The sequence below is a fragment of the Hippoglossus hippoglossus genome, chromosome 22 (genome assembly GCF_009819705.1).
Source record: "Hippoglossus hippoglossus isolate fHipHip1 chromosome 22, fHipHip1.pri, whole genome shotgun sequence".
NCBI classification, from domain to species: Eukaryota; Metazoa; Chordata; class Actinopteri; order Pleuronectiformes; family Pleuronectidae; genus Hippoglossus; species Hippoglossus hippoglossus.
The window spans coordinates 4467870-4494733 of NC_047172.1; the positions used below are offsets into that span (position 1 = coordinate 4467870).

At 43.4% G+C, this 26864-nt stretch overlaps 3 protein-coding genes across 5 annotated transcripts in view; 1 reads left to right on the top strand and 2 right to left on the bottom strand.

Annotated features, from left to right (window-relative positions):
• LOC117756678 (tetratricopeptide repeat protein 9A) overlaps window positions 1–516 on the top strand; it is a 3651-nt gene extending 3135 nt beyond the window's left edge. For both annotated transcript variants that reach the window (XM_034577354.1, XM_034577355.1), the window contains one exon: window positions 242–516. In XM_034577354.1, coding sequence (XP_034433245.1) covers window positions 242–324 — 83 coding nt within the window. In that variant the 3' untranslated portion in view covers window positions 325–516. The remainder of the gene's footprint in view (window positions 1–241) is intronic.
• A 3653-nt stretch (window positions 517–4169) lies between these two features.
• On the bottom strand, window positions 4170–17238 carry map3k9 (mitogen-activated protein kinase kinase kinase 9). Its single transcript, XM_034577295.1, has 12 exons — window positions 16609–17238; window positions 15086–15499; window positions 10487–10667; window positions 8511–8659; window positions 8189–8364; window positions 7850–8090; window positions 7091–7213; window positions 6851–6992; window positions 6626–6738; window positions 5470–6234; window positions 4514–5065; window positions 4170–4267 (listed from the first exon to the last, which is right to left on the bottom strand). Exons 1-11 carry the CDS (start codon window positions 16997–16999, stop codon window positions 4617–4619), a joined length of 3144 nt encoding a protein of 1047 aa, XP_034433186.1. The 5' UTR covers window positions 17000–17238; the 3' UTR covers window positions 4170–4267; window positions 4514–4616.
• Window positions 17239–22467: 5229 nt separating this feature from the next.
• The window catches only part of slc8a3 (solute carrier family 8 member 3), a 91530-nt gene continuing 87133 nt past the window's right edge, over window positions 22468–26864 (bottom strand). For both annotated transcript variants that reach the window (XM_034577313.1, XM_034577314.1), the window contains 2 exons: window positions 25204–25473; window positions 22468–24226 (listed from right to left, as the gene is read on the bottom strand). In XM_034577313.1, coding sequence (XP_034433204.1) covers window positions 23850–24226; window positions 25204–25473 — 647 coding nt within the window. In that variant the 3' untranslated portion in view covers window positions 22468–23849. The remainder of the gene's footprint in view (window positions 24227–25203; window positions 25474–26864) is intronic.

The following is a 26864-nucleotide window of genomic DNA, read 5'->3' on the forward strand; positions in this document are numbered from 1 at the left end:
CGTAAAAATGTCCAGTAATAGCATATTTGTTAATGTTTCATCCAAATGATAATGTGATTGCTTTCCAGTGTTCAAAACATGTTTGGGTTTTGCAGTTGCAGTTTCCAAAGCTTATTTCCTACATATCCACTCTTAGCACGTCATTCTAAGTTCTGTTTTAGAGGATTTACGACCATATTGGTGCAACATTTCCTCTCTGAGCAGGAAATAAATCAGCCTTTTCCTGTCTTTGTTTTTCCAGACACCAATGCCATCCGCTACATCCAGCTGACAGAGATGAAGATTCGCCGGAGCGCCCAAAGGGAAAAGAAAGAGGCCACATAAGCACTCGCTGTCTGATGTCTTCTCACCCGTCGTGAATTTAAAGCCCGACTGTGTGCCACCCAGACCTCGCACACCAACAGTCAGAGCTCTGGGTGTGAAGCGGTGTTATGTTTGCTTTTGCTTTGCACAGCATCCGGTTGCCAGTTTTGTGATTGAACTTCACCAACGTGTGCTTGAAGCATTTAAAAAAAAAAAAAAATTGTACCAGATATTGAGTTTTTGTTTACACACCGCCAAACTACGGTGGCCGAGAGAGCTCACACTGCGAATTAAGAAAACACATGCAAACAGAAACAACACGTGCAAATTCAGAGTGCAAATAGAGGAACGAGCTGCAAAAAGTCACAACACATGCAAATACAGAAACGTCCTGCAAATAGCGAGAGTGACACTGGAACATTTTCCAGGGAACCCTTAAAATGTTATGAACTTATTGAAGTCTTTTCCGTTGTCATCAAATTGATGAAGTTGTTTTCTTAATTTGCATGTGTTGTTTCTATTTGCCTCCTTAATCTGCAGTGTGTTGAGCTCTCTCGGCCAGCGCACCAAATGGATCTAGAATGAATCCATCCAGATTATGTTTTAACCATCACAAACTGATGCACTGCCAGTCCAAACATTGCACATACAGGCCAACACTTGTGATAGAGACAGGAGCAACACGGCCCATGGGGGGGGGGGGGGTCTGCGGGCGAGTGTTACTGTAAATTAGCACCTGCCCTCGCACAAGATGTCTCTCGAATGGCACAGAGTTAGTGAGCAACAACCACTTCCACCTCTGTCACCGTACTTTGAGTTTGAAAATATTATAAAGATCAAGATTCTTTTTGATACTTAGAATATATCTTAACAAATGGTGCTTTCACAAAGTAGGTTTTTAACATGAAATGCATTGGTTTAGACATCAGGAGCACACGGTTGCTAATTGCAGTACGAACTTAAAGAGACATATCACAAACTGTAAATAGGCTACTTGATAGAAATCGCAAGAAAATATTATGGAGAGGTCAGCTAGTTGTGTTTATTAACGCCAAAACGAAGCACTTCATTCACAGCATTTACTGTACCAAGAAATACTGTATGTTTACTGTAAAGGTATGTGTGTAATAAATGTGTTTATTGATTGATTTTTGTGGTGCTGAAGCTTCATTTTCTTATATTTTTGACTCAGATTTTCCTCAAAGCTAAAATAGATTTATGCAGAATGTCTGAGTAAAGAAAGAAATGAACCAAGGCTGTAAATCCAATATTTGCTCACTTTTAGCTTTTTGGTCTCCAAACCCTAATAATGGAAATATGAGGCTCTGTAGATGCTTCAACCAGCTTACTTTGCGTTCCATTAAACCTCGGAGCTTGGTATTTCCGATCCCCGAGTCGGAAGCTGCAACTGGAACGTCCCTTCAAGTCTGAATTTGGCCTCGGAAGGTTGGAAGAACCTCACCACCCCGACTTCGAAATCCAAGATGGCTGCTCTGTATATAGTGAATAGTGAAAGCAGTAGATTTTACGGTTTATTAGCACGTACGGTGTTAGTATTCATGAAATACCGCGTAATGCGTTTTTGCTAACAATGGCTAGCTGGCTAACGTAAACATTGTTCCTGTGCAACTGGAACTCCGTCAACTCAGGTGATTCTGGTGTGATGATCCATTGTTGTTATAAACATGTGATTAAAACCACAACAACTCTCATAGTCCTCAATTCATTAAGTAAACAGGTTTATGAAAGAACACGAGAACTCATTGGCTTGTTTACTATGATTTTACTCAAATCAGTGTGTTCCAGTGCAAATACATGTCCGTCAATATCAGTATTATTTCCGACCTCCACAATGTCCGTCAGTAAGATCAGCTTATTCGTGGTAACAGTTCAGACACATTGGCAATACAGCTTTGTTTCAACTAACACCTTTAGCTGCAACACTGTGTTGAGCACAATCACATTCTGCACATCCTCAGAGAAACAGCGTTCACGTTTACATGTACACCAGGTCACACTCGAGACAGAGACACACCAGGTCACACTCGAGACAGAGACACACCAGGTCACACTCGAGACAGAGACACACCAGGTCACACTCGAGACAGAGACACACCAGGTCACACTCGAGACAGAGACACACCAGGTCACACTCGAGACAGAGACACGTCAGATCGCAGAGGAAGCCGTCCTTCAGGCTGAGAGGTCACTTGACATTTGAGATTAAAAGAAGAGAAACAGGCATTAACATCAGACTCTGACAGTGGTTCTGTTTATATTTAAATATCTGATGATTAATTGGCTTCTTTACCTGCTAGCTTAAAGTTTATTTGTAGGACTTATCCCTTAATAATAGGAATTTCACAGTCTAGCAGGTTCAAACAAATATATTTTGAAATATTTAACTCTAGTTTGATCCAGACAGACAAATAAAGTGTGGAAACAAAATGAAAACTAATGCAGAAGCCAGTTTCCATCCATTCATCTTAATAAAATACCCTTTCTATGATTCATTTGTCAATTATTCTTTCGATTGATCAACTATTGAGTAAGAAATACTCGTTGAAAACCAGAAATCCAGTTTACTGTCAAATAAAGTAACGATAAGCAGCATAATCTCAAAATTGAGAATCTCACACTAGGGAATGTTTGGCATTTTTACTTCAAAATTATTTCAACAATTAATCGACTATTTCGATCAATGAACAATCAATCACTTCAGCTCTAGTTCTGTAGTTGGACTGACACTACTTGCACCCTTGCAGAGGTAATTGGAAAAGCCTAGTAGAAGAAACACACAGACGTTAATTCAACGTGAGCGAAACAGACAACAATTCAAATAAACTGCAAATGCTCAAAACAAAAAAACATTCATGAACAACATTAACAAGTGTCAAAAATAAAGGCAAATAAAATGAAATATAAAAATAAACCATCAGATAAATACAAACCAATAAATACAATTAAATAAATCAATACAAATAATCAGTAATGAAGTTGCACATGCCACCAGGGCCTGTTTCTCCCGCGTGCCGTTCAACACTCATGCAGTTTGTCGTTGACATAACTTAAAACACACTTTACATCCCTCGTCCGACAATTTACAGAGTTACAAATACAAAAGCTCCCTTTATTCTCCACGTTTTGGAGAGACGCTTCTCAACTGGCGGCTCGGGCCCCGAACAAGCTCCTCCGAAGGGGCCACAAATGAATTAATGAGTTCTTTAATATACTGATCTATTGCGACGCCCTCAGTACAATTCAAACTCAAGCTTTAGTGACATTCCTTTTTTTTTTCTTTTATAGAACAGTTCACAGCAAAGAGCTCGAGACGACGTCAGACGTTATTGTGCTGACACGGCTGCTAATGCAAAGAAGTGCACGTATTATACAACAGCATCCCTCGTCCCTGGGATGTCCCTCTGCAGACGTGACTGGTGATGACAGGTGCTCGGTACAAAACAGGGATTCATCGGCTACTAGCACAGAAGGTCCAGATTAAAATCCAATCACATGGTGCTTTTACAGACAAATAATCAGAGACAGTGTTTTTCTTTTTTGGAAAAAAAAAAACCCTGAAGCTTTACATTCATGATGCTTCCCCAAAAGTGCACTTGATTAAATGCACAATCTTCAACGCAAGTTCAAAATTAAGAAAAGTATGTAAAGCTTTGTGAAACTGTCGATGTCATTCTGCTACGAAGACATTTGTCTGTTTATTCCCAAAGAGAAAAAAGATCCTTGAATGACAAATGACAGGGTGAAGAAAATTATTATTTTATCCTTCTGATGCATTAACAATCAAACCTGCGTCAAATGATTTTTTCAATTACTTTCCAAGGTTTGTTTTAATACAACGGAGTATTAGGGCCATTTAAAGGGGGAAAAATGTTGGGATTACGAGAGCAGTTGTAATATTACAAGAATAAAGTTGTAATATTATCAGAATAAAGTCCTAATAATACGAGAATAAAGTCTGAATATTACAGGAATAAAGTCAGAATATAACATGAATAAAGTTATAATATTATGAGAATAAAGTCGTCATGTTAAGCTTCGTGTCATTTTAGAGGCGGTGGCATGAGAAGATCATCTTATTACAACAATAATCTCGTAATATTATGAAATTATTCTCAAAATCTCAGGATTTCTTTTCTTCAAATACTCTGACGTAGTTTCAGATGCCACATTGGTAAAACAACAAAAGTCTTTAGTACCAGTTAAAGCTAAAAACTGTCTCCATTGACCTGTAACAAACCAAAGGCAAAGGCAGCCCTCTGCTTGTGTTGGACCAGTGAGAGGTTGGTGCTGAGCTAGGACCAGAATCCAGGTCTGTAGCGATGAGGTGAGTCTTTGGGAAAGCTGATCTCCGGTTTGCAGAGTGGGACGGTTCCATCCCGGTACTGTCCCTCGTCCTGCCGGTCCAACAGGTTATCGTTCTTGCGAGAGGAGAAGGGCGTCGGGGCGTCTAACGGGGTGGGCAGCACTGCCGGGTCTCTCCCAAACTCTACTGTCGGGGGAGTTTCCGTGCTTGAGGTGTGGGCGGGGGATTCACCGCTACCCAGGTTTTGTCCATTTCCCCTGGGCCTCCCCTCCGGCCAGAACACGTCAGAGCGCACCCGTGGCGAAGGCCGAGGCCGAGCTACAAAGTCTAGGGTTTTGGGGCGTTCAGGAGCACAGCGGCGACGAGGCGTTGGAGGGAACACAAGGTTAGGATCAGGGAGTCGGGGGACCTCATCCTCCTTTAGACCTCTGAAGCCACCTGGTGAAAAGACAAAGAAAGGGAAAACATAAAAAAGTATTAATCCTTTGACTGAGGTTCTGTAAAGCTGCTTTCAGACATGCACTGAAGTCCAGACATTTTCCAAATGTCCGAGTCAGTTGCTCCCAACTTTTTATGGAACTTTTCCAAATCAGTGGTTGTCTTGTTGACATTCCAGTAAATCAGAAGCACCTCACAATGACGCTACAGAAAAGTCAGAGGGTCACCAAAGCCGGTAGAATTGATTGGGAACACGAATGTCTGCACAAAACATCATGACAATCTATCCGGTAGTTCCTGAGATATTTTAGTCTAGACCAGTGTGATGAAACATAAAATTCATATTCCAATGACTGGATTATGGATCCACTGGATTATGGATTAAAGGAGACACGAGACCTTACCTGTGTTCTGTAACGCTGATTTTTCTGGCAATGGTTCCAGATTATTGGGAAGGCAGCTTTTCTTGATGGCTCCGTCTGATGGTGTTCGACGCAGACTCCGTGAGGAGGTCGGGGGGCAGGGAACGTGTGTGGGTGTCAGAGACTGTCGGGGGTTCCGCTTGAAGCTCTCCAGGTGGGTGTTGACCAGTGGGTTCACCGGGTTTCGAATGGCTGGGTGTTGCAGGATGAAAGACGGTTGTGGGGGGGGTGAGGCAGGGCGGCAGACCACCACTTCCTCACTGTCAGAGTGCAGCAGTGAGCGGGTGGAGTTGCAGTCGGACACTGATGATAAGGACAGCAGTGTGTAAGAAGGGGGTACACCTCGCTCAGGTAGCGAGGGCGCCGAGGGCTTCAGCGGGCTCTCCCGCCTGAACAGTCTGCGAGTCGGGGGGCTGGTGCTTCGCCTCTGGCCCCCTGTTCTGTGGAAGAAGCCCTCCCACCGGGGTTTGATGCTCTCCTCTGGTTGGGCCAGAGTCAACAGGCTGCAGCCCAGTCCGACGGCTGCCAGGAACGCTCCACAGCCCAGCAGCACCAGCTCGGAGCGCCGACCGCCTCCGTGGCTCTTCCTGCACGGTGGGGTTCCTGGCACCTGGCCACTGGGGCAGTACTCGTCCCCGTCGCTCTCAGCGGGAGCAGCTGAGTGGGCGTCCTTTTGGAAGGGGATGCAGAGGTAGGACTGACCAGGGGCGGCTCCCGGCTCAGTAGAGAAGCAGCAGTCTTCATTTTCTGAAAACAGGATCAGTCACATGTTAAAGCTCGGGTTGGTAATCGTGGAAAAGATAACGAGAGCTGAGAACTGATACATCCGACCCCCTCGTCAAAGCTACGCCCCCATAATAATAACACACACGCGCGTGTGTGTGTGTGTGCGTTTGTGTGGCCAAAAGTGACAACTCCATTCCTCCACATTTGCTTTGCTGACTGAGCTCGATCCCTTTTCAGCAACAGCCTGTTAAAACTCGTACAGCTGCAAACATCTGTGAGTTTCCCAGGTCAGCCACAAAGAGCCATGTGGGGAAAGAGGAATCTGACTCACTCACTTTCATTTCCCACATGTTCCCAAGTCAGTTTGACACTTTAATTTAACCTTGAGCCTTTTTTACTTTTTCGTGCTTACCCATCTCCACAAGGCTCGGCACTCCGGGCACCGCTGGACTGTGTCTGGGGGATCTGCGGAGGTTTGGGGCGCTGCAGGACCGCTGCCTGCTGCACTCATAGGGAGGCTTCACACTGTCGGGATAGAATAAGAGTATCAACAAAAAGACGAGTGGTACTTTTTCTAGACTATGAATAAACTGAGTGGAGAGTTTTGAGTTGGTTAATATCTCTCCAGTCCTTTCACCTGGCGTCAGCGCTGTGCTCCCTGTACGGGCCACACCCACGGGACCTGCCCTTCTTCCTGGACCCCTTCCTCTCACCCTCCTCATCGTCCAGCTGGAAACCTGTGTTGCGACCCCAGCCGACACACCCCTCTCTTGGAGTGACTGCAAAACAAGAATGTAAAACTCAGATTCTGTGCTCAGTGGTATTAATGATTAATAAAAATGTTAAGGTTAAATATAAAGATGAGAATGGTTCCTACGCTGGATGGCTCTCAGGCGGGGGAGCATGGGCGGACTGGGCGGGGGGCTGGAACTGCTGCTGAGCAAACTCTTCCGCCGATCGTGGGAGGGAGAGGCCTGCACGGTGATTTTATGCTGAAAATCTACAAACAAACAAACATTAGAATAAATGTAACTTTTAAGTAAATATCAATTCAAGTTCATACTTTATAATTTACAATATTATGGACGGATCCTTTCTGATTATGCAGATATCTTCATTTCAGGGAGGTCACAGCTTCTCATTTCAGATAATAATGTAGATTCAAACAACACCTGCTCATAAACAGACCTCTGACATTGATTTTATTTTCCTTATTTACAAAGGAAAACACACGTTAATCAACAGCAGATTTTCAAGGGCAGTTTACTTTTCCAAACTCAATCAATTTCAATCTATCATTGACTCATTGCCAGCATTCACACCATAGATACTTTAAAATTATAGTTTTACAGTAGTGAGGTACCTCAATAGGCTAAAGTCTAAATCTAAATAAAGTGTTGAGTAGAGTAGGTACTTGACCAAATCAGACATGTCCTTCAGAGCTTGGAGACAATAACAAGCCCAAATATCAAAATGGTTTTGAATCATTTATAAAACAAGTATAAAACATCTCTGACAAAAAAGTTTAAAAACAAAAATATCCAATCTAATTTCATGCCAAGACAATATCCCGGCTCTACCTTTGACTCCATTTGAAAACATGTGTATCTTGATTTACACTCTTTGTTTGCAGTACCTGAGGGTAAGCTGATCCTGTTCCCATCCTTGAGTTTAAGGCGGTTGCGGCGGAACTTGCCCTGCCTGCTCTCCACGTGAGGCTTTTCCTGGTAGAGCTGGTGAATGATGATGTTGAGCTCTCGCTCCAGGATGTGGATCTCCCGCTCGGCCAGTTCCTGCTCGCGCCTCCTCAGCGCCTCCTCCTGGCATTTCTGCTGCAGCGCCGCTTGGGTCAGCTCCTCTTCCCACGATCGCAGCTCCTGAGGGAACGAGGAGAAGAGGTGATGGATGGAAAAACTTTGAAAACACCTGCATTCAATAATCCTCTAAAAAGTCTGAGGTTGAATCTGATCTTTACCTTTTCCTTGGTCCTCAGTTCATCGAACATTTCCTGGATCTCCAGTTTCCAGTCGTCCTGCAGAGAGTGGAAAGACTCTGCTGGCATTTCAAAGAAGCCCGACTCCTCGATGGCCGTCAGATGGTCCAACACAGACGTGAACTGTGGCCGGCAGTGAGAGTCTGAGCTCCAGCAGTCTGCAGCAGATGATAAATAACCAACTCAAGCACAAATTACGTTCTCAATTCAAATGGTCCCAGAAAGTAACGACATATTTTCGTAGGTTAATGGACGTAAGCCTTTATTTATATTATATTATTCTATCAATATTGTCCTGTCTTACCCTCCATGAGACGGGCAAAGGGCTCAGGACAAGTGGAAGGAATGGGCAAAGCGAGTTTGTTCATTGCCACGCCGTACGCCACCGCCAGGCCGTCGATACCGCGAAAAGGAACTTCTCCAGTCAGCAGCTCCCACAACAGCACGCCGTAACTTTACAGTCACAAAGAGGGAAGAAAAAACAAAAGACAATCAGATAAACGATAATAAACCTTCATATTGGATACAGGTCTTCAAACGATCTGAGCTAATATCCTCCCGAGATAAGGAGCTCGATGTAAGTGCAATCTCAGCTCGTGCATAACATCTATCAATGTGTTATAAGGACAAATGTGTGCATGAATATATGAATGTCAAGCAAGTGGTTTCTGAAGAAAGAGTGTGAATGTATTTGAATAAACGTCAAAAAGAGACTCTGTTTTTCACCACATTCATGTAAACACCAAGGTGAGAGAGAAAAGGTCAAAGCAGCCGCTGACAGATTTATGACTAAAGCCAAAACCAAACTGATGAGCTGCAGTGAATGACGAGGAAATCACACAGACCAGGGATGAATGTCACAGATTCTGTTTGTCTGTACGTCAGATAAAATCATGAGATTACAGACCTGGATCACATGACATTTGAAATAAAACTTCCAGGTTTACAAGATGTTGTATTTATGATATTAAGAATTATTTAAAACATGTTTGATTCCTGAAGTCACTACACAGGGTTTACTCTAATGTAGAAGCATTGAGTAGGGACGTAATCCCCCCCCCTCCCTGGATGACGTTGACCTTTCTACCATGACTGGTTTGTTGCATGCTGCCGTCTCTTGGCTCTTTAATCCTGTTTTACAGGGGAAAACCCCCACGTTCATTTAGGAGCAGCCGAGCTGGACCTTTAAAGCTGCTGCATGTGTAACGCAGCAGCTCGCGAAAGGAAACATGACACATGGCATTAAAACAAATGATTCATCACTGGAGTGTGAAACTCAGGAAATTTACTACACAACTACATTAGATATTCATGTAAGCAACTTCATTTCTACTTTTATGGCCTTAGAAATTCTTAATATTAGGATCTGAGGTTCATACGCAGAGTAAAAGCTATTTGGCTCCAGAGTTCTTAAGTTGTCAAAAGCAGGTTTAACCTACAATTAGGGCTGAAATCAACAGTTATTTACATCGCTGACAATTATTCTCAAATTTATTGCACATCAGAATTTCTTAGAGCTCGAAGTGATGTCTTCAAATGTCAACGTAACAAAACCCAACGATATCCTGCTGGATTTACGGTGAGAAAATGAAAAACAGAAAAGTTTCACATTTGAGAAGCTAAATAAATCAATGTTTTGCTTGAGGAGTAATAAAGGAAATGTGACGTATATTTGACCACATATTGACTCAGAATTTTAATTAAATTGAAATTACTCTCTGTGAGTCTTTTGCACGACCTTGTACAATTGCATTTTATGTTATTGTTTAGTTTGCCATATTCTCACTCATATTCGTACATTTTATTCTTTTTTATTATTCTTTATTACATACATGCTTTATTAGCACAGGCACAGGAGTGTGCTGCCTTGAATTCATCGCATATTGTATTAGCGTGTGACGAATAAAATCTGTGAATATTAATGAAATCTGCATTAAAATATACTGTGATGCAGTAACATCAAGTCAGTGTTGAATCTTTTAAGTAAAGTAGAGACACATAAGAGCCCATGATGACTTTTCCTGCTGCTCTAGTGCATCAATGTTTAGTTTAGTCTATTCATGGTTAAAGTAACATTTATCCTTCTCTAATCTTTTTACTCGTCTCATAAAAACGTTCTGTCCTTTCCTGTGTCTCTGCATTGTTACTATGGAAACTGCTGCCGGAGCTGGACTTTCCTCCCTGTGCCTTCTGAATGAACTGCTTCTCTTGGCGGCTCGTTGTTTCAGAGCAGCTCTACAACCTGGTGCAGTTTGTACCAAACCCGCTCCCTCTGCCCACCTCCAGACGTCGCTACCCTTGGAGAAAGTAGACGAGCGGATGACTTCCGGAGCCATCCAGGCGTAGGTGCCTGCGGCGCTCATCTTGGTGGTGCGGTGCCACTCTCGAGCCAGGCCAAAGTCTGTGATCTTCAGGGTCTTGTTGCGGAGGTCTTCCATCTCGACCCGCTCGAGGATCAGGACTGGAGCGGTGGGAAGTGGTGAAGGCGGAGGTGTGTGTGGGTGGGGGAGGATGAGGAGGAGGTTGGAGGATGTGAGGGGAATTCGTGCAAATTGACGGGAGGGTAAAGGTTTCAGGTGATCATTACCAGGGTTTGAAATGTTGGGAAAGGCACGCATGTGGAAACGCAAAAAAAACAAAACAAAAATGGACACATGGTGGATGAGGACAACAGGGTGCGGTTGGTGGGAGGCCATGATGAAAGGATGAAAGGACACAAGCAGAGGAGAGGGAAAGAGAGAACAAACAGAGAAACCAAGAAACAGTGAGCCACCGAGACGAGAAACACACCAACACCTTGATCAATGCTAATGATCTCACTGCGTATTTGTCACAACACAACATCTCAGGCTCCAGCTGAACTACTGGAATGGCCTGTTTGCTCCAACAGGCTCTAAAAACAGCCCGTTCCCAACATCGAGGAGCCGAGCAAGCTTCCTCCCGACCACATGTTCTCTCTCCCCCGTTCAGCTCCACCATGCCAGGCTGTGCCCAGCGGCGAGGGTGTGTCTGCCGGCTGCGGTGCACATCAAGCGCCCCCTTCATCTGCTGTGGCTCTGATGCCACCGAGGCACTTTCCTCAAGAAGCTGAAACATGCGACTGAAGTAAAATCCTGCTCCTGAGAAGGTGCAACATGAAGCAAACGCAGCCGATTCCCCCCCGGAGGCCGATCATGCTCCAAATGTATGCACTCACTGTAATGTACAGCGCTTTAGATAAGAGCTTCTGCTAATGGCGTGTTCTGTGTGAGACAGTTGAGAGGGTGAAGGTGAACATTTCTTCATGACTCAAGCAAAACGGGAGTAACTGAGTAGAACTGATAAAACTGAGAGAATAACATGGATGCTTCTTTAACAGTTTTTCCATTTTGAAGCGTATATTAAAGTAAAAGTTGCAGGATTTACAGCAAAATCAATCATCAGCAAAGATGTTGAAGAGCCTACAAATAGAGTTTGATACCAAAACAGATCTATATCCAGGGAAATGCTACTGACCACTGATCATTAAAATACAACCATGGTAGAGCTGTTATGTGGATTTAAACATCTAATGACAACACTAACACACTAGTTGGTTTCCATGTTCCCAGTAAATATGGGACATAAACATTTCATGTCTAACTAAACTGCATCAATTATGAGGGTAGTTTTATGTTGTATATCTATATATATGTATTTATTTCTTTAGTGGTCAGCGTTGGAAAGTTTTACTGTAATTTCAGTGATTTTAAACAATTAAATTTAACCTTTTACCTTTTGCAAGTTAAGACTAAACACAAAGTTAAGTAATTTTAATCTGAAATTAAAAGTTAAGCAGCCACCAAAGTTATTACAATTCATTATTAGACGATGGTGCTAAAGAAAACATCAGGAGATCCGCAGAATTCATCCTCTGGAGATCATGAATAGAATTTCTTGTTAATCCAGAGCAGCGGCGCTGGAATAACTAAAAAAGAAACCGTCCTTGTTTATGAGCCTTTGAGATAAAAAACAGATGCAAAACACGAATCTTGACTTTCATGTCTTTTTTTAAAACTGCCACCATCCACTCCACTGCCAGAGAGTTGCGTCACAGGGTGGAGTCTGAGTGAACCCACATCCTCCTCTTCCTCACAGCAGCAGTGCGTCATGAGCAACGTTTTATAACCACTGATTAGACCAGACTTTCTTCGGAGCTGGGTCGAGACCCCTGCTTGATCTTAAATTTGGCTTGTGGGAGATTATTTAAAGGTTATATATGTGACATTCACTGCCACTTGATGTCGCACTACCACCAGCATCTATGGTTGTGATGTGAATGCGGTGTCTAAACACACAACTAGAAGCACAACTGAACAAACTGAGTACCACAGACTGTATATACAGATGGACAACGCGTCTCCTCTTCCTCCCACTATCCAAAAATGAAGCTGAAATATCACAAACACAAACGCTGCCATCCCTGTGCCCGATGACGCCCTTTTGGAGTCTACGCGGTATGGTGATCGGGGTGACCACCAGGGGGCGATCAAGATGCTGTGGCTTCACTTTTGGGAAGCTGTCATGTCGTCCATCTTTATATACTGTCCACAGGAGAGCCAACAAATCAGCAATCAAGCTAGCTGCCATGTAATCCTATTTAAACAGATTCTGCATGTGAAGACTTCGAGTGATAAAAGAAACCAGTCGGACTCTAAGCGGCGTAGGACCAATGGAAGGCGGAGTCTTGGCCGTGATATCTGCCGTCTACACCAGAACCCTCAAACTATTGGCTGTTGCCACCAAAGGCTGATTTGTAGTCAGACAATAGCCGACGGGCTCTGAGATGTGGGCGTGTGTTCCTGCCGTGTCAAAGCCTCAGAGGAAGACGGCGCCGGGTACGGACCCAGCGGCCGGAGCTCTTCATGTTTATACAACCATTGCACAGTGTAGTATGTACTGTGTATATACTATTTTGTATCTGTTTTTATTTAATTTGTATGGTATGTTTATTCTCTAATTCTTTTATTCTATCCTAATGGGATCTTCAAACAGAACCTTATTGTATTGTACTGGTGCAGTGACAATAAAGTTATCTTATCTTATTTTAGTGTGAGACAGCTGGCAGCTTGGCTAGAATTGTTACCATAGCGATGCCGTGCTGTTTGTGGCCCATAGATTATATGAAATAGCATCAAGGTAGGAAGGTAACAAGTGTGTGTGTGTGTGTGCTCTGAAAGGTGTCACAGTGGGGAAAGAGGTGAAAATGTGCATGTGTTATGTTTATCACTGCCCGATTAGAGCTGACATACTGTTTACAACTTCCTACAACACCTAAACATGGTGTCACAGACGAGAGCGGAAAGAAGAACTGTGGATTTGACACTTGCAGGGTGGACACAGGCCGGCTGCACCGTCCTGTTTCCTCCTCTGCTGAGAAGAGGACGTGGGTTTTCCCCACAGAGCCCAGGATGGCAACTAGTTACACCGACTTAACACTTTAAAGCAGCCTATTGGAAATCAAGAGCCTGAGCTGATCACCAGACAACGGGCCAATGGCAGGAAAGGAGCGGGCTGTATGTATTGGCGGAGCCTCCACCAGAGAGGCTGGGGCAGAGCGCTGGGTAAATCCTCAGTAATAGGCTTGGGATTTAGGGGATCCAGTTGGGTAAAATGCAAGATTACAGCTGCTCCACAAACGCACACATAAACTCATTTTCCTTTCTGCTCTCATTTCTAAAATCCTATATATGAAGTGCACATCACAACTAGTTTAGCACGGGTTGAATATGGTGTGATATTATATTATATAGTATAGGTTACATATTAAAGTTGCACCAAATTTTTGACCAGGATGTATCTGTGAAATTTTGCCATTTCATACCAGAGAGAAAGTCATTTCTATTCCAGATCAGGACATTACCGGCTTTAAAAACACACACCTCAACTAAAAAAAACACAAAACACAGTAAAATGTGGGGCTACAAATAACAATTATTATTATATTTGATTAATCAGGTTATAATTTACCTCATAATATCATGAGAATAGTGAACAACTGCCAATGGCCAAGCAGGTAAAGCTGCAATATTCCATCAGTAATAAATTGGGCAGTTAAAAGAAAATGAATTACCAATTATTTAAAAGTTTTTTTTTAAGTGTGAAGACAATAATTTGTTCCAGCTTCTCAAATGTGAGATTTTGCAGCTTTTCACTGTTTTCTATCATTGCCAGTTGATGATTATCTTTGTGTTTTGGAAGCTGTGATGGTCATTTTCAATAGTTTGCTTATTTTAATCTATAATGTAATTTAATTTAATTTACATGCAGCTCTCATTAGAATAATCACTCCAACGTACAACATGTATCTTCAGCTGCTTTAGGTTTATCACAATCAAAACAATAACAAAAGACCGAAGTTGATGTTGTGAAGCAGCGCGGGATCATGGGAGTTGTTGTCTTCACCACCGTTGCAGATGAAAAATCTAGCTGAGCTCATGTATTTAGGTTTAATTCACGATACCCAGCAAACGGCAAAGAATAACTAGATCCATTACGAGTGACCAAACAGTGGAAGGACAAAACAGACGACTGGATAACTGACTAATATCAGTGAGTTTTTCCCTCATCATACGTTGTTTGCTCTGCAAGTTACGAGACAGGCAAAGCCCTTAAAGTGGATACGACACAATGGAAAGGCTACAAAAATAAAACTGGGGATTTCTCTGGGTTTGAACATTGTTGGCAACACAAGTAAACAAGATATATAACATAGGTTATACATATTGTATCTTTAAAGTAGAACTGGTTAGTTGACTCTGTTGGGTGTAAAATCAATTGATCACTTGAGTTTTACAAAGCAAGTTACCACTGAGATAAAGAACCACGTTACTTTAATATTCCACAGAGACGGACTCTTACTGTTGCTGGACTTGAGGTCCCGGTGGATGATGGGGACGATGGCCTGGGTGTGGAGGTAGAGCATGCCCCGAGCGATCTGCACGGCCCAGTCCACCAGCGTGCAGGGAGGGATGCGTTTCCCCGCCAGGGCCCGGTTGAGGGGGCCACCCCGGGCGAACTCCATGACCAGACACAGGTTGGGCTCCTGCAGACACACCCCCAGCAGAGCCATGATGTTGGGATGGTTGAGCATGGCGAAGAGCTTGGCCTCCTGACGCACGCTCTCCAGAGTTTGCTCCACGTCCTCGTCAGGGTCCCGTCGCGCCGCCTTCACCGCCACCTCTGAGCCGCGCCACACCGCGCGGTAGACTTTCCCGAAACCGCCCACGCCGATGATCTCCTCCAGGGTCAACTCTGAGAAATCAATCTCCAGGACTGAGGAGAGACGAAGGAGAAGATTTAGAGCGACAGAGAACACAAAGCTGACATATTTCTTATCTCTAAACACTTTTGGAGGTCAGGGTCAGCCCCTATCGACCTGGTGTGAATTCCCTATATGCTACCCATCAGCGGGGCAAGTGCTTGCTAACAAGAATCTCAAAACCAGGTCATTCAGCTGAAGGATGCTAAGCCACCCTGCTGCCCCAAATACAGAATCTGGTGGAACTATCTTCCCCTGCTTCTACGGACGAGTGGGCATCTGCCCTCAAATCCGGAAGAGGAAGTTTGAAGAAGCAAGGAAGGAAAAAGACAACAATCCTTTCTGCCGAGTGTTTAAATCAAAGGTGAACACCCGCCTCTGTTTCATGTGGCTTTTCAAACAGTTTTGTCGTGGATTCCTAACAGTCTAGTAAGCCGACTGACCTTGATGAATATTTCAGGTGGGATGGTGTGTGAAAGTAGGCCACGCTGCTTCTGAAGAGACGGAGGCCGACACAGACGGCTGAGGCGGCGTGGTCCACCCAAAACAACAGGGTGTTCAATGCTGTGTGTGTTGCCTGTTTATGCTTCAGTGCACATATAAGTTGCATGAGGGGTTTTTCTGCAGATCATCCTTTTGGCACACAGCTCACAAAAAGCAATAAGTGCAGAGTGCTCTCACTCCGTCCTGGTTTCTGCTTACTGTATCTGTCTGAGGCCCTGGCTGCACATTTAGCTGCAGGAGCCTTTTCTCTACCAGCATTATCTCACATCTCTTTCTTTCCTGCTCCACCAGTTATCATAAAAATCAATGCACACCAAGCCAAAGCATGATTTCTGTTATATTTCATGGGGATTGTGCGTGCAGCACTTGCAGGTATGTGCATGTGCAGATGTGCTAAACATGCATCCTGCTGCACATTGTCACCGGAGCAGCTGTTTGTCTGACAGGCGCTGGGACGAATACTGGTCCTGAAGCTGTGGGGATGCTGGGAGCCTGTTTCCAGGCCAACAGGAGAGCTCTGCATCGACCGTGACACAGCAAAGGCGAGTGTGTGAGTCAGTGTGGCCTTAACAAAAGACTCTCTGCTGCTGTGTGAGTCCTCACACACTGGGATACTCACGGTGCAGAGGAGGCAGCGGGTACTGCTGCTCCGAGGTGTCCCGGATCTCCTTCGGAATGCCGTTCCCTTTGCTCACGTAGTTGGACGGGAAGATGCCGACCCGGTCCGCTATCATCCCGGTCCACCAGCCCTCATCCCCGGACACCAGGGAGTCCTTGGACAGGAGCTCCACCAGGTCCCCTCTCCGCAGGCTGAGCTCGTCATCCGCAGTCGCTTCATAGTCGAACACGGCCGTCCAGTAGCCCGGCGCGCCGCGTCCCGCACCCGGCGCGGCGCGCACTCCATCCCGCGGTGTGGGCCAGCGAAACACATCCGCCTCTGCGTCTTCTGGCGAGGAACCGCGCGCATTGGGACTCAAACTATTGTCCACCGCGGGTTTGAAGACGTCCATGGACGCGATCCATAGGGGCGACCTGGATCACTGCAGGCGCATCCACCTGACGCGGCTGGCTGGCGGCTCCGAGCGCCCTGCGTCTGCGCACAGCACACGCACACACCCGCACAGAGCTAAGTACCGGCGGTTAATCCCGCACACAAACCCCGCAGGAAGCTGGAGGCGCAATATTTCTGCAGCATCGTCTCAGACCTTCAGCTCCGGCTCGATCATCACGGTCCCGGGACGCAGCGTCTTTATTCTAAGCCAATTGTGCCAACGTGCGAATGATCCCCGGCTTCCTATTGGTCCACGGGCACGTCAGCAACGCCTCATGTCCCGCCCTCCTCAACAGCGTCAAATGCTGGTCACCGGTTACACAGCGTGAACACACACACGCACGCACGCACACACACACACACACACACACACGCACGCACACACACACACACACACACACACACACACACACACACACACACACACACACACAGTCACGTCTCAATTGCCTTGCAATGATTTATGAGACTCACCTTAACCACAGTTAGCACTTACCTCACTCTTACTTTAACCTCAACATAACCTTAACCTAAACCAAAAACTACACCAAAATCTAAACCTAAAATTAACCTAAATCTAACCTAACCTTAACCTAACATTAATCCTAACCTACCTTAACCTAATCCTAACCCTAACATAACCTTAACCTTAACCTTAACCTTAACCTAACCCTAACCTTAACATAACCTTAAGCTTAACCTAAACCTAACCTTAACCTTAACCTTAACCTTAACCTAACATTAATCTTAACCTACCTTAACCTAACCCTAACGTTAACATAACCTTAAGCTTAACCTACCTTAACCTTATGGTGACCTCAACCCAAACCTAAACCTAAACGTAACCTAAACACCCCACAACATGAGTACACGCACGCACGCACGCACGCACACACACACACACACACACACACACACACACAGGGCCACAAAGCCTTTCGTTTCTTCAAATGTTCTCCTTTATTGAATTATAGAGCCCACCACCCTTCAGAAAACACAAAGTAAATTATATGAAAATAGTCAACTGAAGGTTTCATTTCATGCAAAAATCCCTAAAATATTTTTTTTTTATTACAGCAAGCGGTAAAAAAAAACTGTCCACATAGACATTCAAATGAACAATTCCCTCTATTCCAGTGATGTGATGAGAAGATGTGTGTGTGTGTGTGTGTGTGTGTGTGTGTGTGTGTGAGTGTGTAGTTGAAATATACCAATGGGGTCTGTATGTGTTTAAAATAGAATTTCAAAAGATTCAGTGGATTGAATTTTCACTTGGTTAAATTTCATTCAAAAGCAATAAAATAAACGTGTAAAATAAACGTGTAAAGTCGTGTTGTGTTATAAGACATCAGGAACAAACTGTAGGAGAGTCGTAAAACATCAGAGATGCAATAGCAGTGTTTCACATGTTCAGCTCAGTTCACTTCCTGTCTGCACATGGTGTTTGTATGGACACAGGCTGTTGGCTCCATGTCCTGCTGGTAAATACATAAATGTAGGAGGTGATAAATAAATGATGCATTTTGGGAAGATGACAGACGAGATCATGTGAGGAAGAACATTTCTGCCAGGAAAAGGAAAAAAGACAAAGTAAAACTGCTCGTAGTAAATCGGTAAGTTTATATCAGTCAAATTACATCTTATTCAGTCAAAACAACAATCAACAAGTTAGATTTAAAAATGATTTCACTTATGAAATAGTGTGAATTATGAGATACATGTGAAAAATATGTAAATAGTAAAATAATGAATAAAAAATAAATAAAGAATACAAATTTCTAAATATAAGCTAGTAGCTTAAAATATATATGAAATTTGAGATGATCAGGATCTTGAAACTCTCTTTGATAATCAAAATTAAGTTAATATAATAATCAACATAGATCAAAACTATGAAATAAGTTGTAAATAAAAGTAAATATTTTAGCTGACAATATAAAAACCAAGAGACAGTAATTCAAGCTTAGTTTTATTATTATTGTCATTATTTCAACTTTTCTTTTTGATTTAGCAGAAATGATCCTCCAGCTTTATATGTGACTTCTGAGGGGTTGGTTTTGCTTCTGTTTTGAGTTTTACTTTGAAAACCTGAATATTAAACTCTCATATCAGAAAATGGCTTCAGGGAGATGACTTTTTCTTAATTTCTCACCAGGCACCAAATAAAGACTTCAGAAAAAGAAAAGTGAGGAAGACATGGAAGAAGGGCTGAAAAATACCCTTTGATACGGAATTAAACTTTAATGCAGCTTAAAATGTTTCTGTCTGAAGTTTCATCAGATTAAAGGATCATTGCCTCAGTTCTGTTTTTAATAATATGTCAAATATTATGTGGTTCCTCTGCAGCCTGCATATGAAAAACACACAAACATATACAACAGAAGAAATAAAGATGTGTTATGATTGTGGCTGGTTTCACGGAAATTATTCCTTCACTCGTCTTTTGAGCCGGATGAAAACAGAAAAATTAAAAACAGGAATCATATTTCTTTAGAATATTTACTCTTAAATTAAAAATCCTCACCTTGTGCTTTTTCACTGCAATGTTTAAAAGGCATCAATATTCTGCTGCAGCTCTGTTGTTATGTGAAGCCCCTAATAAAACATGTCTGGGAGATTTTCTTATTTTTGCCTTCAAGGGAAATGTGAGGGACGTTTTCACGATAAAAATACTGTATGTGGTCGAGCACAAGTCTGTTTCCGAAATTCCTGAAATGTTAAACCTGGTGTGATGTTATTAACACAGATTCAGACACAGACTTGATTCCAGTCGGTGAAACCAGCTTATGAACCAGAAAGTTGCTTTTATTCCACAGTAAAAGAAGAAAAAAAAACGGGTTGATCTCAAAACATCTGTCAGCTTTGGAAATTTGCTTTTTTTTATTATTATTATTTTTGACATCTCATTGCAGGCCAGGAAAAAAAAACAACCCATCCGTTACAATGTGCCCCTTTTTTTCTGTTACACAAAACAAAGTTAAAAAGAAACAGTATTCACCTCATCACCGAAGCTTCCCTCGGTGTCTCACAACATCAGCAACCACAAGTCTAACTACTGCACGGTGATTTCACTTCCATCCAGCAGGCCGAGGAAAAGGAACAGAGAAGACTGGTGCCTCGAGAAGTGATGTGTATGATAAATATATATACGTTTGTTCGTCCACTGAAGTAAGACATGTATTCCTTAAGACAGAACCAATCCAGAGTGGTGCCCCGTGTGAGGACCCACATCGCCTGTGCACGCGGGTGCGAGAAGGACGCACGGCCCGGGGCCTCTGCAGGAAACATGCACAAGAACAACACGCCGGCCGACGTTCGGCTCCAACACGTCCCGGCAGATCAAAAGAATAAAACAAGCAAATAAACAACACGAGAAGCCGCTAGAGGCCGAGGATGAAATTAAGAGCACTGGTAATTAACATGTTTTTAAGTATTTTAACAAAGGAGAGGGTGACAGTGAAGCAAAACAAAAATAATAATAATGATAAATAAATGAATAAATTAAATAAAAACTTCACACTTCCACTGACTCGCTGGCTCAGGTGAAGCGACTGCAGAGAACCTGGAGATGAGAGTTGTGTGTCGACATGCTTTCCCCCCCCAGGACACCTCTACTGTGTCTATATGTAAACATACACTGAAATCATTATGTACATTATGTTGGGTTGTGTTGCCTCTGAATGGGACACTGTCCTCCCTCTAATGCAGCAGTGGACCCATCGCTCTACTCCCAGTGTGTGTGTGTGTGTCTGTGTGTGTTTATACAGTGTGTAAGAGAGAGAGAGCGAGAGAGAGAGAGAGAGAGAGAGAGAGAGAGAGAGAAGGAGAGAGAGAGAGAGAGATAGAGAGTGGGGCGAGCAGGTGTGGTCCAGGGCGTCCGATTCGGCCACCAGACGTATTTACATCCCTGCTCACCACAGAGGAAGAACACTGAGGAAGATGAGGAGGAGGTGCTCATGGAGAAGTAGAGGAAGGGACGACCACAGGGCCTGGAGGTTGACATCCCCCCTGTGGAGATACAGTGTCACTGCCGCTTACTCTCACCTTTTCATTTATTTATTTTTTTGTTGTTGTTGTTTACTTCTAGATTTTTTTTTAAACAGATGTTGCATCCCACCTCTTTGGTTAATCTCTGGGGTGACTTTAAAATCAGCCACTAGAATTTACTGATTATATATCAACACACACTTTATGCAAATCGAGTAACAAACACATGTTCTCTCTGCTGTTGGAAGTTTCAAATGTGCAACGTTGTTTTGTTCCCCCCCCCCCTCTCGTTTTACAAACAAAGCACCAGTCATGTGTGATAAACAGAATTCAGTATCACTGTCAGGCTACGTTCAGATTCAACCTGGAGCTCCCTGCTGCTGTCACACCCACACCCCCGCCTCTCCACGCCAACATGTCACAGAAGAGTTTCAATCCAAACTGGGACATCTCTGACATCGGCTCTTTGTGTAACCAGGAATGAAGCTGTGAAGGACAATCGTGCTGAATTGTAACAAAAACATTTCTGAAGATGTTCTGTGTTGATTTGTCAAAGCTGCACTAATTGATTTTTCATATTAACAATGAATCAACTGCATAATGTGAAAGGGGGAAATACTTATGAACCGGGAGCGAATTATTACCCAACTCTGTTTAAAGGATCAAAGTTTTGGGTTAAAAGTTATATCCAAATCAACTTTGACGGACAGAGACATGTATTCTATAAATAGGAATTTGCTTCAACATTAGCCAGAGCAACTTAGGTTATTGGGTTAACATTAACCTCAGGTGAAACTATAACTTTGGGTTTTTAATACATAATAAAAAACGATACTTGTAATAATGCAAAAATACTTAAAATGTAGACATGGGTTTAATTCTGCTCAAGAACATGTCATGTTATTTATTCTAGAGACAGGGAGGATGATTACAAATGTATATTTATATATATAATATTATTAGAAATGCCCAACAAGCAAATTTTCCCATAAGCCCTTGACGCTAGTAGCTTGACAGAGTGAGAGCTGGTTAATTCGTGGCTTTAATAACAGGACAAAGAGTCGTTATTAGATGTTATGCTGATATTAGATGTCAGATATTAAAGCTAAAAAGCTGGAAAGGAAAAACATTAAAATGATAAGACCTAACAGGATGTTGGCGTTGGAAGAAACGTGAGCTTATGCATTGGTTGAGTTTTGAATGCTATTGAACACATTGTTATTTAGGCCTGTTGAGATCACAAAGGTTTCAACTTAGTAGATTTTCTTAAATATTCATATATAAAAGAGGAAACTGGATATAGATGAAATGAACCTTGAATTAGATCGCACAGAGACACAGAAGCTACGAGAACAGCAGCTTGTAGCAACCAATTCAGAAAATAGTCGTCGGATTTGATCGATGATGAAGAGAATCATTAGTTGTAGCCCTCGTTTTTAGTTTTTTTGCTTGTTGTTCTTGTGGTTATTATTTAAAATGGATATCCACCATTTTGGAAAGAAGCTCATCGGTGTTTTTCAGCGGAGCGGGTATCTGGTCGGTGTGGGCGGCTGCAGCCTCTCCCTGCACAGGCACTCTGTTCAGTCCATAGCGACACCGGTAATATTGGCCTTTTGCACATGTACAAGTAGAAGTCTCCATAAATAGAACTATACAGCAAAGTGCATGGATGGACCAGTAGAAAAATACCTCTGAATTTATCTCTGCAGCAACACGTTTGTTTTTTTTTCTGTTTTTTTCTTCAGGTTTCTGATTGAAAAGGTGAAAATTCCAGTGAGATCAAGATATCAGTAAATAAATAAAATACAATGTCATACTTTTACCTATAGGCAAGATACATAACTCTTAGAAATGTGAAGACATCGTTCCAGTATATAGTTTGACCCCCCCCCCCCCCAAACACCTCCCGTCCCGCTGAGCCACAGGAATCCTCTGTTGTTAGAGCAGAAGGTGACCACACTTAAAGAAATACTCAAAATATACAGAAAATATGGAAATATATTATATATAGATACGTATAGTAAGGAAGTAATGTCCAGGGCAGTTTTGACCATGTTCACTGTGTCCACCTCTTCCTCCTCGTCTGTCTGATGCTGATTCATCTGCCACAGTCGCTCCTCCTCCTCCTCCTCCTCCTCCTCCTCCTCTTCTTCTGTGTGATTCCTGCAGCGCTCCTTAGGAAACTATGCAAACAAAAATAAATACTATGAATCCATCCCACTGTCACTCAACATCATATTTCCATTCACGATAGATAATCTTTTGAGATTCCTCGACATAGATCAGAAAATAGTTCTTTGATTCCTCTTTTTTGTTTGCGTGTCTGTGGTTTTCTTTTTTTTTTGTTTGATGTATTTTTTGCGTTTTTATCCCCAAAATACTTTTTTAGAAAAAGTCGTTCTCGTCGGATGTTGAGAAAAATATAGACCTCTGATTAACTCAGCTCTCTCCGGTTATAAGACTCTTCCAGTGGAATGCGGGACCAGCGCTCGGCATCTTCTGGATTATGGTGGTGACCCAATCCCAACTGTAAGCACACTCGCACGGGCTCGGGGCGGCTCTCCTGTGAGGCCTGTCGGCACTGGAGGGCAGGATGCACACCTCCGAGCATCCTTACAGAGGGGGTTGAGGGAGAGAGAGAGTGAGGGAGGGAGGGAGGGAGGGAGGCATCTGGGAAAAAAACCCCGCGTTCACCTCTCCTGTCCTTCTGTACCGTACAAGACTGACCCGATTCCACAGTGAGCGTTCACCCTGCTACCTCTGAAGTTGTACTTGAAACCCCTGTGTGTGTGTGTCCTCTCATGCTGAAGTCTGCTCTCTCTCTAGAAGCCCTCTATATGACAGTAGGCTTCCAGACTGGAGAAGAAGATGTAAAGTAACCAGAGGCTGAAAAAAAAGGCTGTCGTGGCCAGTCTGTGTCCCCGGGGCCCGCCCAGTTCCCCTCCGATGTGGGCCCGGCGCCGGTAGAGCAGCACCGAGATGGCCAGGAAGGCGAAGATGGTGAAGAGGGTGACGGAGAAGGCCAGGGAGCCGGCTTGCACCTCGAACGGCTTCCCCTTCATGTGCCAGTAGATGGCCGCCACTGACCAGGCAATGCCGATGCCCAGGAAGACGTTGACGGCGTTGCTGCCGGTCACATTTCCGATGGCGGCGTCGGCGTAGCTGTCCTGGACCGCTGACACCTTACTGGCAAACGTGTCTGTGGAGAGAGAAGTCAGGTTTCATGACTGTTTAGCTTTGATCAAATTGTTTTAAATGTGAACAATAAAGGCCACTGTAGAGTCTAAAGGAATTGAAATGTGACTCCAGGTAATTCCAGAGTTTTCCCTTTTTAATCGTTGCCATGACAATTATTGTGTTGTATTGTTTGGGCTTTTATCTTTTCCTGCCCCGGGACTGTAGATGCAAATCAGTTTTGTACCAAACTCTGGCTCGACGGTTGTGTTCCACGTTAAATAAACTGATAAAGTAAATGAAACATGTTGTAATTACAAGTTGGACGTATCAGATAATATTGAATATGTCCCATTTGGTTAGAAGACGATTGAACAACCATCACCCTGAGGCAGGATGAGCTGCAGCTGCAACACGTCTGGTTCAACTGAATAAAATCTAATATCAGCACAAAAGCAAGGGATTCATTTAATGTGAATGAAGCTCAACACTGTTTTATTAACAAAACACAAATAACAGAATATGTGACGCACAAAAGTGGGAACTTTCACAATCTGGTTTTGCAGTGGGAGCCATCATCTTAGAATAATACTCCATATTTTCAAATAAGAAAAGTAAAGAGTGAAAGGTCAGCAGCTTCTGAGCTTTGGTCTTGTTTGTTCACAATATTCATATTATTATTTTTCATAATATTGTTTTTCTCCCCCAACCAGAAAAAGAAGAATGGATGAAGAGATGATTGACTAAAGCTGCACGCAGGACCTTTAATAACAGGAAACGCTGACAGAGTCAAACTTCCCGGTGACATATGGTTTCTGCCGGGTGAAAATGTCAGCTTGGAGGAAAACAGGAATATCAGCCGCGTTGATGACGAAGCATAAAGCTGCTGAAGTTTTTAAAAAGCAAATAATCCATCATCTGACACAAAGAACAGTGATAAGCAGAGTTTTACAGGACAGACTTTGACACGTATGTATTGAACATGTCCTCTGCTGGACTCACCTGGGACAGATGTGCCGAGAGCCACGAACACCACAGCGGTGACCGAGTCCTTGAGGCCGATGGTGCAGCCGAAGTGAGACGCCAGGTCGCCGATGACGGCCGTGAGCAGGCCGATGATGATGATGGAGACGAAGAAGCAGGCCCAGCCATTCATGTAGTCTGTGGGAGGGACGCAGGCGAACAGCACCTTCCAGAAGACGGTGAGGAAGTGCATGACGTAGTCGAAACAGGACGGCAGCCGCTCTTCCCCCGTGTCCTCTTCGTCCTCATCTCCTTGTGAGAAGCGTGGGGGAGCGAGGGGATGTGAAACGAGGGGAGACGGGATGACAGGAGCGAGTGGAGAGAGAACGAAGAAAGATAACAGAATATTTGGGGCGAAGATAAAGAGAGAGGGGGTGAAGGTGGGGAAGTAAATATCAAGAGATGGGACAAGGAGCAGGGTGTTAGAGGACAAGGAGGCAGGAGGGAGTACGACAGGGAAAAGAAGGATGACGGACGATGAAGCACAAAGTGGAGGGAGAGCAGCGAGGGTAAAGAGCCAGGGAGGAGGTGCAGAGATAAAGAATCGATAGAGGAGATAAAGGGATGACAGAGAGGAGAAGGAAGAGAAGAACATTCACTTAGCAGGGTGCACAGCGAGAGACCTCGTATACAGCATCACTTCAACTGTATGTGCAAGTGGAAATCTTCTGTGAATGTGTAGCCGGACTAGAAAGTAGATGATAGTTTATTAAGCTTCTCAGCGACACGTTAGTGGGAGCTACAGGTTTCCAGCTCCAGTTGTTTCTGTACAGCGGCTGAACTGATCCCACACCTTTATGAAACCACGTTTAAATCACACACTCATCGATACCAAACCCAGAAATATGTCCAGATTCACACACAACTCTCTGAGAAAAACATCTTATCTCAAAATGTTAAATTGAATTGTGTCTTCTCTGATTCACACCACATCTGTCTACTGAGTTTTGTGGTAATCTGTGCAGTAGTTTTTTAAGATGCTGCCAACTCACAAACAAACTAATGAAAACACAACCTTCCAGTCAGATGTGATCAAACAGTTTGAAGTACTGAATTAAAAGAGCTGCACGTTTTAATCAGTTATTCGACGGAAGTGAAGTTTACAGACTAACACCTGTCACCGCTCACTTTAGTTTGTCGGTTATAAACTTTGGTTTGGTCTTTAATATTAAAATGAATTAATAATGCAGCATCTGTTACGGGTTCCTCTGACTCTTCGCTGTGAACAGCTTGCAGTATGAGGTTACCCCCCCCGGGCTCCAGGCTTTTAGAAAAACAAGTCTCACATTGTGTCCCACATCCAAAACCTCAGACTCATTTCAAGCAGGTAGTTGTGCGATTTGATTTTGATTTCATCCTCAGTTTATAACGTTTTGCGAACTTCATAATTTCCTGTTGGTATAAAATAATTGGAAATGGAGGTTCCTGTGTAAATATGGGTTACATACATATTATTCTCTTTCTCTTCTCTAGTCTTTCCTCACCCTTTCAAGTAATAACCCTAATTAAAATGATCAACCTGAATACGAACAGAATATGTCTCATTTAAATCAGTGTACAATACAAACTACAGTCTCAGTTTGTTTCTGCATTCTACTGGAGATCGGAGGGAGATTTCCTAAAACCCACAGATTCAGTTC

What these genes read in the sequence shown, in the direction of transcription:
- map3k9 (XM_034577295.1), bottom strand. Translation starts at nt 16,999, where the DNA reads ATGGACGTCTTCAAACCCGCGGTGGACAATAGTTTGAGTCCCAATGCG. An exon ending in GGACCTCAAGTCCAGCAACA is followed by an intron (nt 10,668 to 15,085) that starts GTAAGAGTCCGT and finishes CCACCGCTCCAG; the next exon opens with TCCTGATCCTCGAGCGGGTC. An exon ending in GCCGAGCCTTGTGGAGATGG is followed by an intron (nt 6,235 to 6,625) that starts GTAAGCACGAAA and finishes TCCTGTTTTCAG; the next exon opens with AAAATGAAGACTGCTGCTTC.